This window comes from Oncorhynchus mykiss, chromosome 9 (assembly GCF_057628025.1).
Source record: "Oncorhynchus mykiss isolate SJ-2025 chromosome 9, ASM5762802v1, whole genome shotgun sequence".
In the NCBI taxonomy this organism is placed as follows: domain Eukaryota; kingdom Metazoa; phylum Chordata; class Actinopteri; order Salmoniformes; family Salmonidae; genus Oncorhynchus; species Oncorhynchus mykiss.
Window position 1 is genome coordinate 61,025,049 of NC_143030.1, and position 13,563 is coordinate 61,038,611.

Sequence of the window (13,563 nt, forward strand, 5' to 3'; positions counted from 1 at the left end):
AATGAGCTGGCAATGGATCAGAGGATTATTCCAATATCATGACTCCAGTGACAGAATAATAAACTCAAATGTATCTGGAGTACTACTGGGAAGTAATATTGGGAAGTACTACAGGGAAGTACTACAGTGATGTCGTACTTTATCAATGGGATCTTGGCTCTATGGCTATGATTGATTTTGTTCAATTGCCTCATAATGGGTCATTTCTGCCAAAATGGTAAAGATACTAAACACGAGATCACAGACAGGACAAGGTAAATACTGAAGGTGTTGCTGGTGGTTACACAGTGGACAGTCTCTACACACCATGCCTGGACTAACACATTACATATCAAACAGAACAATCCATTAGTTCAAACATGACACATTCACTTGGCTGGTGTCAAGTCACTTCAAGACAGATATTAGTGCAGTCAAACTCATGACGCAATGCAGTTAATGTGTATGGTCTTGCACTGAATGAACAAGCCCTGTCCTACTTTCATTTGTATTAAAAATATATATATGTTCTCAAAAACGGCAAATGGTATTTGCAAACCACAGACAGAGCAAGACGAGGAACACGGTCCACCGTGTACCCAGTTAAAATGCATTCTATAGAGATGAGCATAGTGAGGTCGACACTGTATATGAATGATGAGTTGTATAGGATAGATGTCCATCCATGTGACAGGAACTGGGTGTAACACTAAAGTTCACTGACTCTAGTTAACAGGGGAAATAGTGAAGGGTTATGTGGTGTTGCACTCGACCTGTTCCTTCCTTCACACTGTTACACAGATCAGATCAAAAACCACTGCTGCTGTGAGCAGAGGAAGACCGATTCCTGGAGGTATCAGGGGAACAGATGGAGTGAGAAGAAGGGAGCCACAGTTAGCAGGGGGGGGGAGGAGTCAGACCTGCTCGTTGAGTTTGGGGTGTGAGGGGCCTTGGTGAATGAGCAGCCTGACGATCCGTTGGTCCCCCTTCCATGCGGCCAGGTGCAGGGGGTAGCAGCCCTTATTGTCGGCGATGTTGGTCAAGGCCTCGTTACGTAACAGTGACTCCACAACTTCACTGTGGAATGGACAGGCAGACACTGTCAGAAGAGTTGAACATTATGTAGGCTGATGACAGTGTACTATATCAATATTAAGCACACAAATATGGTATTTCCCACTAGCTGACCTCAGGCACATCATTGTCAGTTAATCTAAACTCCCATGACAACAGAGCAGAGCTAGCTCTAGATCTACCTGTGTCCGTTTAGGGCTGCATGGTGTAGAGGAGTGTATCCAGTGCTGTCCACACAGTTCACATTAGGACCCCTCCAGATACTGTGGGGAGAGAGAGAGAGGGAATATTAGATCATATAACAGTATAATGCAGCTGAGGGAAGAGCCTAAAGCTAGCGTGAGCAGAGAGAAGTTCAGTAGGCAAACATTGTGACATGTTGCCGATCAAAATGGCAGGTCCTAGCCCCTCAGTGTCATTGGCAGTCATGCTACATTATAAGTTGTGTACCATGGTTTACAGCCTAGCCCAGCCCAGGTTCATAGCCCAGCCCAGCCCAGGCCAGCTCACACCCAGGTGAGAGGCGTTCCCTGAGGAATTGAACCACAGCACTGAGTGAGAGGGAAAGGAATGAGGAAGCACGGGCCAAGCCAGCAGCACCAGGCAGCAGAGGACGGATGGGGTTGGTATGTACACATGCCCACACTAAGACACAGCAGGAGGGCAGTAAAGTTGGAGGCCCCAGGCAGAAGCCAGTCTTTGCCCCCCCCCCATGTATATTTTACAGAATCATTGCAACTGAAGGTAGAGCTGTTTGGAGCCAGCTCTTTTAGGTGAACTAAGCAGAATGAAAAGGCTAACTGAAAAGACTTGAAATGCCCTACACTAGTGAAGGCTTTTTACATCACCACATAGAACAGGGGTGGGCAATAATTATGGTTGCACAGATTTGTTTTCTGACCGATGTTTGTCAACAGCAATTTGCGGGACAGATTTAAAATAAATAAATAAATAGGCCTATAGGCTATAGGTCCAGTATAATCTCTACATACAGTAGGTTTACCTTCTTACTGGTATTAGTTAGTTGGGATGCACTGATGTGGAAATTCTGGGCCAATGACTACAGTTGAAGTCGGATGTTTACATACACCTTAGACAAATACATTTAAACTCAGTTTTTCACAATTCCTGACCTTTAATCCTAGTAAAAATCACCAGTCTGAGGTCAGTTAGGATCACCACTTTATTTTAAGAATGTGAAATGTCAGAATAATAGTATTATTTCTTTCATCACATTCCCAGTGGGTCAGAAGTTTACATACACTCAATTTGTACTTGGTAGCATTGCCTTTAAAATTGTTGAACTTGGGTCAAACGTTTCGTGTAGCCTTCAACAAGCTTCCCACAATAAGTTGGGTGAATTTTGTCCCATTCCTCCTGACAGAGCTGGTGTAACAGTTCTATTTTGGTTTCATCAGACCAGAGGACAATCTTTGTCCCCATGTGCAGTTGGAAACCGTAGTCTGGCTTTTTTATGGCGGTTTTGGAGCAGTGGTTTCTTCCTTGCTGAGCAGCCTTTCAGGTTATGTCGATATCGGACTCGTTTTACTGTGGATATAGACACTTTTGTACCTGTTTCCTCCAGCATCTTCACAAGGTCCTTTGCTGTTGTTCTGGGATTGATTTGCACTTTTCGCACCAAAGTACGTTCATCTCTAGGAGACAGAACACGTCTCCTTCCTGAGATGTATGATGGCTGTGCGATCCCATGGTGTTTATACTTGCGTACTATCATTTGTACAGATGAACGTGGAACCTTCAGGCGTTTGGAAATTCCTCCCAAGGATGATCCAGACTTGAGGTCTATAATTTTTTTTTTGAGGTCTTGGCTGATTTCTTTTGATTTTCCCATGATGTCAGGCAAAGAGGCACTGAGTTTGAAGGTAGGCCTTGAAATTCATCAACAGGTACACCTCCAATTGACTCAAATGATGTCAATTAGCCTCTCAGAAGCTTCTAAAGCCCTGACATAGTTTTCTGGAATTTTCCAAGCTGTTTAAAGGCACAGTGAACTTAGTGTGTAAACTTCTGACCCACTGGAATTGTTATACAGTGAATTATAAGTGAAATAATCGGTCTGTAAACAATTGTTGGAAAAATGACTTGTGTCATGCACAAAGTAGATGTCCTATCCTACTTGCCAAAACTATAGTTTATTAACAATACATTTGTAGAGCGGTTGAAAAACGAGTTTTAATGACTCCAACCTAAGTCCAACCGAACCAACTTTAGCTTTCATGGATTTAGCCACTATATTGTGATCACTGCATCCAAAGGGTACTGATACAGCTTTAGAACAAAGTTCTACAGTATTAGTACAAATGTGATCGATACATGTGGATGATCTTGTTCCTGTTGTGTTTGTAAACACCCTGGTAGGTTGATTAATAACCTGAACCAGATTACAGGCACTGGTTACAGTAATAAACTTCCTCTTGAGCGGACAGCTTGATGAAAACCAGTCTATATTCAGGTCCCAAAGAAAGTAGACCTCTCGGTTTACATCACATACACTATCAAGCATTTCACACATATCATTTAGATACTGCCTGTTCGTACTTGGTGGCCTATAGCAACACCCCAAAAGAAAAGGCTGTAGATGTGCCAAGTGAACCTGCAAGCACAACACTTCATTAACACTTTACATAAAATTTTCTCTAAGCATTACAGGGATATGTCTCTAAATATATACAGCAACATCTCCCCCATAAGTATTTCAGTCTCTTCTATATGTAACCGATGTGAAATGGCTAGGTAGTTAGCGGGGTGCGTGCTAATAGTGTTTCAATCGGTGACGTCACTCGCTCTGAGACCTTGAAGTAGTTGTTTCCCTTGCTCTGCAAGGGCCGCGGCTTTTGTGGAGCGATGGGTAACGATGCTTCGAGGGTGGCTGTTGTCTATGTGTGCAGAGGGTCCCTGGTTTGAGCCCAGGTAGGGGCGAGGAGAGGGACAAAAGCTAAACTGTTACATATAGATGTTGTTATCCTTATATTGCTACTGCTGTATCAACAAAATAATTATCTAAGTGAGTTTCAGAAATGGCTAATATGAATGTTATCTGATGTGAGCAAGTTATTGATTTCATGAACTTTATTTCTAAGTCTACATATATTAACATGGGCTATTTTCAGCCCTTTCCTGGGTAGCTTATCAGAGATAGACATAATACTGAAAGTGTGTGCACGTGCGCACTGCGGGATTGAAGCTACGAACCATGTAGAAAATAGTAAAAATAAAATAAAACCCTGGAATAAGTAGGTGTGTCAAAATATTTGACTGGTACTGTATGTTTAATTGAAATAAAACCACCCGTGAGCCTAGAGTTGGAAAACCCTGCCCTATAGGGTTATGCGTGTGAATACTTGGGAACAGATTTCCAAATTAAAATCACTTGGAGCTAATTTCCTGGTGTTTTTAACAGTCTTATGTCCAACAATGAAAATGCAAAAACATGTCATGTAAAAAGCACCTCATTTCGGTGTGCGCATAATTAGTGCTCTGGGGTCGCATTGAACCCATATCTGAGTAGAGGAGGAGACAATGAATATGACGAGTCTCCTCTCTAGCCCAGTTAACTACCATTCATTTTCCCATTACACACCTTTGCAAGCGTAATAATGTCAAAATATGTTTCATTATTCACCAAATATGGAGTTTTGCTGGGAAACTATCGTTTATTGCCATGCCGCCCTGTATGCTCTTCCAAAAAAAAAGCCCTTTTTTCCCTCTTTTCTTTTTTTATAATCAAAAAAAGAGTATTGTCTGGAAATAATCTATGTATTGTTTTTGACAAAGTGCACATGCGCCAAATCCACCCCTATGCATTAATGTAATTATCAACCACTCACTTCATTCTATCCTCCACTGCTTGAATTGAAGGGTCTGGACTGGAGGATATATATAGGCCTAGATCTCTCATACACTTAAGGCTGAACTCAGCTGTCAGCTGTGATGGTTTGATTCTTTTAATCAGCAGATAGAAAGAGAGAAATGGAGAGAGGGAGTAATTAAACAGGCAGAGGAAGCCTGGGCGCTGGGAGGATAGCATGCCATGCCAGCAGCAGGTCAACAGTAACAATGGGATCTGGCTGCACACTGAGCACTTCCTAAAATACATCATTTGAAAAGAAAATCCAGCCTAGCACTGGAAAAACAAAGGTCTGAGAAAGAGGAGAGATGGGATGGATCTCGTGAAGATAAATGAAAAGGAGATGAGAGCACTGAAATGGAACCAAGGGAGGGATTCTACCAACAGTAGGGAGGATGATGCTGCTGCACCACCATGCAACCATGTCATCTATCTATGATAAAACCCCTGGAATGTGCCAGATTATAGGATGAACATTGATGTTCACGTGACTTAACATTAATCCATATCATCAACGCTGAAAACAAAAAAGAAACTGAAGACAGGCACGCAATGATTGGGGGCGGCAGGGTCGCCTAGTGGTTAGAGCATTGGACTAGTAACCGAAAGGTTGCAAGTTCAAATCCCCCAGCTGACAAGGTACAAAATCTGCCGTTCTGCCCCTGAACAGGCAGTTAACCCACTGTTCCTAGGCCGTCATTGAAAATAAGAATTTGTTCTTAACTGACTTGCCTAGTAAAATAAATGTAATTTTTTTTTTTTAAATGCACACACTTACATACTTAACAATGCTGACATGTTCAATCTCAGAAAGGTCTAATGGCTGGGGCGATGATAATGACAACATGATGACATGGCCATGGCCATTGGAGAGGGGGGCACAAGGCAGTAAGAGGACACAGGCAACCGAATGCTCCCTTCATCCCTGCACAGCTCCACAGGAGCATCGCTCTGATGAGAACCCTCTTGTTTTGTAATGGCCGCTTTTGCCCCCTAAAATAAATCTCCCATAATAGCTCTGAGAGCAGCCTGCAATTACCCAGTCGGAGCAGTCCCGTTAAATAAGTGTCTGCATTCTAGCTTTCAGAACAATACAGGCCAAGGCTCTGTAGGCCAAAGAAGAGACACTGGAAAATTCATCCACTATATAGTGTCACATACACTGAGTGTACCAAACATTAGGAACACCTTCCTAATATTGAGTTGCACCATCTTTTTCTCTCATAACAGCCTCAATTCGTTGAGGCATGGACTCTACAAGGTATCAAAGGTGTTTCACAGGGATGCTGGCCCATGTTGACTCCAATGCTTCCCACAGTTGTGTCAAGTTGGTAGGATGTCTTTTGGGTGGTGGACCCTCTCTTTCTAAAATTATGCGCCGCCATTGTTGCAACCCCTATTACTAGTCTGTTCAACCTGTCTTTCGTATCGTCCGAGATTCCTAAAGATTGGAAAGCTGCCGCGGTCATCCCCCTCTTCAAAGGGGGTGACACTCCAGACCCAAACTGTTACAGACCTGTATCCATCCTGCCCTGCCTTTCCAAAGTCTTCAAAAGCCAAGTTAAAAAACAGATCACTGACCATTTCGATCCCACCGTACCTTCTCCGCTGTGCAATCCGGCTTCAGAGCTGGTCATGGGTGCACCTCAGCCACGCTCAAGGTACTAAAACAATAACATAACCGCCATCAACAAAAAACAGTACTGTGCAGCCATCTTCATCGACCAAGGCTTTCGACACTGTCAATCACCGCATTCTTATCGGCAGACTCAACAGCCTTGGTTTCTCAAATGATTGCCTTGCCTGGTTCACCAACTACTTCTCAGATAGAGTTCAGTGTGTCAAATCAGAAGGCATGCTGTCCGGACCTCTGGCAGTCTCTATGGGTTTGCCACAGGGTTCAATTCTTGGGCCGACTCTTTTCTCTGTATATATCAATGATGTTGCTCTTGCTGCTGGTGATTCTCTGATCCACCTCTACGCAGACGACACCATTCTGTATACATCTGGCCCTTCTTTGGACACTGTGTTAACAAACCTCCAGACAAGCTTCAATGCCATACAACACTCCTTCCGTGGCCTCCAACTGCTCTTAAATGCTAGTAAAACTAAATGCATGCTCTTTAACCGATCGCTGCCCACACCCTCCCGCCCAACTAGCATCACTACTCTGGACGGTTCTGACTTAGAATATGTAGACAACTACAAATACCTAGGTGTCTGGTTAGACAGTAAACTCTCCTTCCAGACTCATATAAAGCATAACCCAATCCAAAATTAAATCTAGAATTGGCTTCCTATTTCGCAACAAAGCCTCCATCACTGACGCTGCAAAACATACCCTCGTAAAACTGACTATCCTACCAATCCTCGACTTCAGCGATGTAATTTACAAAATAGCCTCCAACACTCTACTCAGCAAATTGGATGCAGTCTATCACAGTGTCATCCGTTTTGTTACCAAAGCCCCTTATACCACCCACTACTGCTTTGGCCGCCTTTCCTTACAGTTCTCTGCTGCCAATGACTGGAACAAATTGCAAAATAAATAAATACATTTTAAAATATTGCTGAAGTTGGAGACATATCGCCCTCACTAACTTTAAGCTATCTGAGCAGCTCACCGATCGCTGCAGCTGTACACAGCCCATCTATAAAATAGCCCATCCAAATACCTACCTCATCCCCATATTGTTTTTAACTTTTTTTTTTAAATAGCAAAAACACACCAGTACTTCTACATCATATCTGCACATCTATCACTCCAGTGTTAATTTGCTAAATTGTAATTACTTCGCTACTATGGCCTACCTCCTTACCCTATTTGCACACACTGTATATAGATTTTTCTATTGTTATTGACTGTACGTTTGTTTATCCCATGTGTAACTCTGTTGTTGATTTTTGTCGCACTGCTTTGCTTTATCTTGGCCAGGTCGCAGTTGTAAATGAGAATTTGTTCTCAACTGGCCTACCTGGTTAAATAAAGGTGAAATAAATATATATATAATATATATAAATCATGATACACACGGGAAACTGTTGAGCGTGAAAAACCCAGCAGAGTTGCAGTTCTTGACACACTCAAACCGGAGCGCCTGGCACCTATTGCCCTCCCTTGTTCAAAGGCACTTGAATCTTTTGTCTTGCCCAATCACCAGCTGAATGGCACAGACAATCTATGTCTCAATTGACTCAAGTATTAAAAATCCTTTAACCAGTCTCCTCCGCTTCATCTACACTGATTGAAGGGGATTTAACAAATGACATCAATAAGGGATAAAAGCTTTCACCTGGATTCACCTTGTCAGTCTATCTCATGGAAATGTTTTGTGCACTCACTGTGCATTAGTCCAGTCATTCCCATACAGTCAACCCCAATTACAGGCCTGTATGGACCTATAGGCCTGCCTGCTAAAGGCATCTCACAGTCAGCCATAGTTGATAAGGATGCCAGTGGCTCTGTCAGTGGTACAGGCTGAAGCTACACTAGCAGAGTGAGTGAGGAGGATATGATGGTGAAGGATATAATTTTGTTAGGGGAAGGAAATCACTCTAGAGGTTCAATGCAAATCCCTCCACACCGGCAATGCACCTCAGCTAAGTAGCGAAGAGTACTGCCTTGGACTGACTGGATGTGCACATTTCCAGTTTCATGCCCACTGAACACATCATACACAAAAACTGTCCGCTCGCTAGTTGCTGTCCCAGATTAGAAATAGATTTTATATAACAATTTACTTCAAATAATGCATAGCCAAATCAAAAAACTGCTCTGGTCGTGCTGCCTGCTTGATTACATACGCAAGTCTGACTGCAAGCATGCAAGGCTGTTTGTCTCTATTGCATACTATAGGCTATGACTGGAAGCAGTGTGAAATGTAGCCTAAAACGTGGCGACAAGAGGCCTTTCTCCTACCACCTCTAAAGCTTTGTTCACATTGGCAGTTTGAAATGACTCAAACACCATTTTTTTGCATTTCCGATTTGAAATCGGTTATTTTTCCCGCTGTCTGAACAACCAAAAGGAAATCGGATATTTCAAGCCACGTACAGTCAAATACAAATCTGATTCCTGGCCATAGACTGTTATTTGACATATCTTCTTGCTTGCTAGCTACTCTGTTGACAGTTTGACAAGAACATGACTTGGAAGCTAGCTAGCTTGTTGTTAATTGTTTACAAATAAAAGGCTTTAAAAAAGTGTTCTTACACTATGATTTGTAACATTCAAAGCAACTGGGACACGTCCACGGCAGGCATTGTTGTCACCTTAGCTTGCTACATAACTTCTGAGTGATAGGGAACATGAGCACCACCAATCAGCCTACACCACTGTGCGCACACCCGCCGTCACTATGACAGCTAGAGTAGCTGGGTCAGCAAATGACTGCGGTCTGAACACACACAAATCTGATTTAGTCACTTGTAACTTGTGCTGTTGGAACAGTCAATATTCATTTCAAATGTATTTTGAAAAACAAAACTAAATTGAGCATTGAGGCCTGCAGTGTGAACAAGGCTTTTGTGTAAGGCTCACCACCTCCCCTGAGCATCTTAGTAGGGCAGAACTCAAGGGCATGAGGTAGTGGCACTTGACAATCCACTTCATCCTCTTATAGCTAGAGCGATTCAGAACCAACAACTGGACTGAGGGAATTCCACTTTGAAAGGAAAGAGCTAATCCTTAATTTCCCTGAGGGAATATCAACTTGACGAGGCTGAAGTCTGAAAGAGATTCTACAGGCTGTAATTCAGCGTTGCACAAAGCCTTGCCACTAAGAGGACAAATGATAATAATACCATTCCTCTCCCTCTTTCTTGCATTCTTTATGTATAAGGAGAGGACTGCTGAAGCTACTCACGGATGCACAAGACATCTTCACGGACCCCATTTATTGCCTTTTTCCTCTGTCACTCTCCTAAAAACTTGAAAGGAAATCCCATTTTAGCCTTTGTTGCTGCCCTCTACTTGCCATTTGTCTATGTCTCTTCAGGATCCACTACAGCAGCATCTACAGTACTGTGAGCCAAACAACCCTCTGGTTTTCAAGGTAGTAGCTAATGTAAAAAAAAAAACTATTTTACAACATGACAACGAAAAGAACAGCTGGTGAGGTGAATGGAGCAGTGGAAAGGGAAAGCAGGAGTCCCACTGGGACTAAAGGGATTTAGATGCTGTGCTGCTGGGAGGAAAGACCAGGTGAGGCTGAGATCTGTCAAATAAACAGATTTGTCCTCAGTCCAATTAAGCAGTGTGACCACACAGATAGGGATTAGGGGCGAGGCAGTGCCCTAGGGCGCCTGGCGCATGGCGGGGGCCAGGGCACTGCCAGGGCAATAGGGCTTAATTAAGCGGTGGGAGGACTGCCGGCCAAACATTGAGACCAGATGCACCATTTGCCAAACAGTAGCTCAGCATGCCTTTCAGTGAGTGTCCAACCTGTATTGTACAGCCTCCAGTCCCCATTAGAGAGACTGACACTTCTCTACCTGCCAATGTCCTAGCTCCTACAGTGGATTATACTCAATCACATTGACTTAATGAGCTCGGGGGTGTAGAATACAGAAGCAAGAGGTCTTCACGGATCTATCCGAATCCGAATACCCGAGAAATACAATATTTCGAACCTGGTCGTATCCCGGGTCAGATCCAAAATGTTGTAGTTAACCCTCTGATCCCAGGTCGAATCCAGCTCTGTGGCCACGGACCTCGGACCTGTGTGAAAATACTGTATGTGAAATGCCAACAGGATCCAAAATAATATTTGTAAACTTTAGTTCCTAAACAACATAAATGCAAATTTCACATATTTATGTTTTATTCTATTAAAATTATTGGTTTCATCAAACCAAATGTGTGAAAATATCATTGTGACAAAACGGCATATTCTCTTTATGAACACGAGCCCCTGCGCAGTGCACACTCTGTGAAACAGGTTATAGCTCGATGTGGCACAGGAAGAAGATGTTGTTGTTATCAGCCTCCGACCGCAAGGCACTTCAGAGGGTACTGCGTACGGCCCAGTACATCACTGGGGCAAAGCTGCCTGCCATCCAGGACCTCTATACCAGGCGGTTTCAGAAGAAGGCCCTGACAATTGTCAAAGACTCCAGCCACCCCAGTCATAGACTGTTCTCTCTACTACTGCATGGCAAGCGGTATCGGAGTGCCAAGTCTAGGACAAAAAGGCTTCTCAACAGTTTTTACCCCCAAGCCATAAGACTCCTGAACAGGTAACCACATGGTTACCCAGACTATTTGCATTGTGTGCCCCCCCCCCAACCCCTCTTTTACACTGCTGCTACTCTCTGTTTATCTTATATGCATAGTCACTTGAACTATACATTCATGTACATACTTCCTCAATTGGCCAGACCAACCAGTGCTCCCGCACATTGGCTAACCGGGCTATCTGCATTGTGTCCCACCACCCAACACCCGCCAACCCCTCTTTTTACACTACTGCTACTCTCTGTTCATCATATATGCATAGTCACTTTAACCATACCCACATGTACATACTACCTCAATAAGCCTGACTAACCGGTGTCTGAATGTAGCCTTGCTACTCTTATTTTCAAATATCTTTTTACTGTTGTTTTTATTTCTTTACTTACCTACACACACATACTTTTTTCCCTCCGCAATATTGGTTAGAGCCTGTAAGTTAGCATTCCACTGTTGTATTCGGCACACGTGACATATAAACTTTGATTTGGATACAGAAGGGAAAGGTTGGTGCTGCTCTTGGTCCATATTTTGAAGACCTGAGCTATTTAATGTATTTATTTCATTTATAAAATGTGCTAGTTTACATATTACTTATTTGTTGAGGATTGGCTTATTTTGTAGGCCCATATGCTATTTTGTTAACTAATGTTGAATGACTTTAGTCAAGTTTGATATGTCAGCATAAAGATTACTCACTCATACTCTGGTTTTGTGGATTTTACATTAGTATTATTATTTTCTACATTTAACTAGGCAAGTCAGTTTAGAACAAATTTGTACTTAAAATGACGGCCTACCCTAGCCAAAGCCGGACGACGCTGGGCCAATTGTGCGCCGCCCTATGGGACTCCAAATCACGGGCAGATGTGATACAGCCTGGCTTCATTCAAAATAATGAAGTTATAGTATAATGCAGCATTACCGACACATTCTTTACGGTCGTCTTTGATAAGGAACATTTTGGACCAAGTTAATCTCCACGTGTGTGTTAGACTGATAGCCTAGGCTTATCAACAGAAAATATTGTAGCCTAATGTTGAAAGGCTGCCGATTTATTGATTGCGTAAGGCATGGATAGGTATAAGAAATACCAGGACAACATCTCCTGATGAATCTTTAACTATCCGAGCGATAATCCTAGGCTACATCTCTTGTATTCACACCAGACTGTGGTGCGCAGATGACTTCTCTATTAAACCCATCCAAACTAATCTCAGGCTGTATTGGCTAAGTATTTTCAGGAAAGGCTTTATACCTACTATTAATTAGAATTGAGTTCCAGAAATAGCCTAACAATACCAGTACCAGTCAAAAGTTGACACACCTACTCATTCAAGGGTTTGTCTTTATTTTGACTATTTTATACATTGTAAAATAATAGTGAAGACATCAAAACGATTAAATAACACATATGGAATCATGTAGTAACCAAAAAAGTGTTATTAAAAGTAACCACCCACTGATTTGATGACAGCTTTGCACACTCAAGTGTGCCTTGTTAAATGTTAATTTGTGGAATTTCTTTCCTTCTTAATGCATTTGAGCCACTCAGTTGTGTTGTGACAAGTTAGGGCTATCTTCTGTATACCACCCCTATTTGGTAAAAGACCAAGTCTATATTAGGGCAAGAACAGCTTAAAAAGCAAAGAGAAACGACAGTCCATCATTACTTTAAGACATGAAGGTCAGTCAACCTGGAAAAAGTCAAGAACTTTTAAAGTTTCTTCAAGTGCAGTTGCAAAAACCATCAAGCGCTATGATGTAACTGGCTCTCATGAGGACCGTCACAGGAAAGGAAGACCCAGAGTTACCTCAGCTGCAGAGGATAAATTCATTAGAGTTACCAGCCTCAGAAATCTGTAATTAACTGGACCTCAGATTGCAGCCCAAATAAATACTTCAGAGTTCAAGTAACAGACATATCTCAACACCAACTGTTCAGAGGATTTTTGGTTCCAACCGCTGTGTCTTTGTGATTTGCAGAGTAGGTGAAATTATGATCTCTGTATGTGTGGTTCCCACCGTGAAGCATGGAGGAGGTGTGATGGAGCTTTGCTGGTGACACTGTCTGTGCTTTATTTTGAATTCAAGGCACACTTAACCAGCATGGCTACTACAGCATTCTGCAGCGATACGCCATCCCATCTGGTTTGGGCTTAGTGGGACTATAATTTGTTTTTCAACAGGACAATGACCCAAAACACACCTGCAGGCTGTGTAAGGGCTATTTGACCGAGAAGGAGAGTCATGGAGTGCTGCATCAGATGGAGAGGGTAGTACGTTTTAAGTTCCTCGGCGTACACATCACGGACAAACTGAATTGGTCCACCCACACAGACAGCGTCGTGAAGAAGGCGCAGTAGCGCCTCTTCAACCTCAGGAGGCTGAAGAAATTTGGCTTGTCACC

At 42.8% G+C, this 13,563-nt stretch overlaps 1 protein-coding gene across 32 annotated transcripts in view; it reads right to left on the minus strand.

Moving 5' to 3' along the window:
* LOC110531211 (ankyrin repeat and SAM domain-containing protein 1A) overlaps positions 1-13,563 on the minus strand; it is a 108,980-nt gene that overhangs the window by 76,275 nt on the left and 19,142 nt on the right. For all 32 annotated transcript variants that reach the window (XM_090184827.1, XM_090184825.1, XM_090184821.1 and 29 more), the window contains 2 exons: positions 1,236-1,316; positions 900-1,056 (listed from right to left, as the gene is read on the minus strand). In XM_090184827.1, coding sequence (XP_090040953.1) covers positions 900-1,056; positions 1,236-1,316 — 238 coding nt within the window. The remainder of the gene's footprint in view (positions 1-899; positions 1,057-1,235; positions 1,317-13,563) is intronic.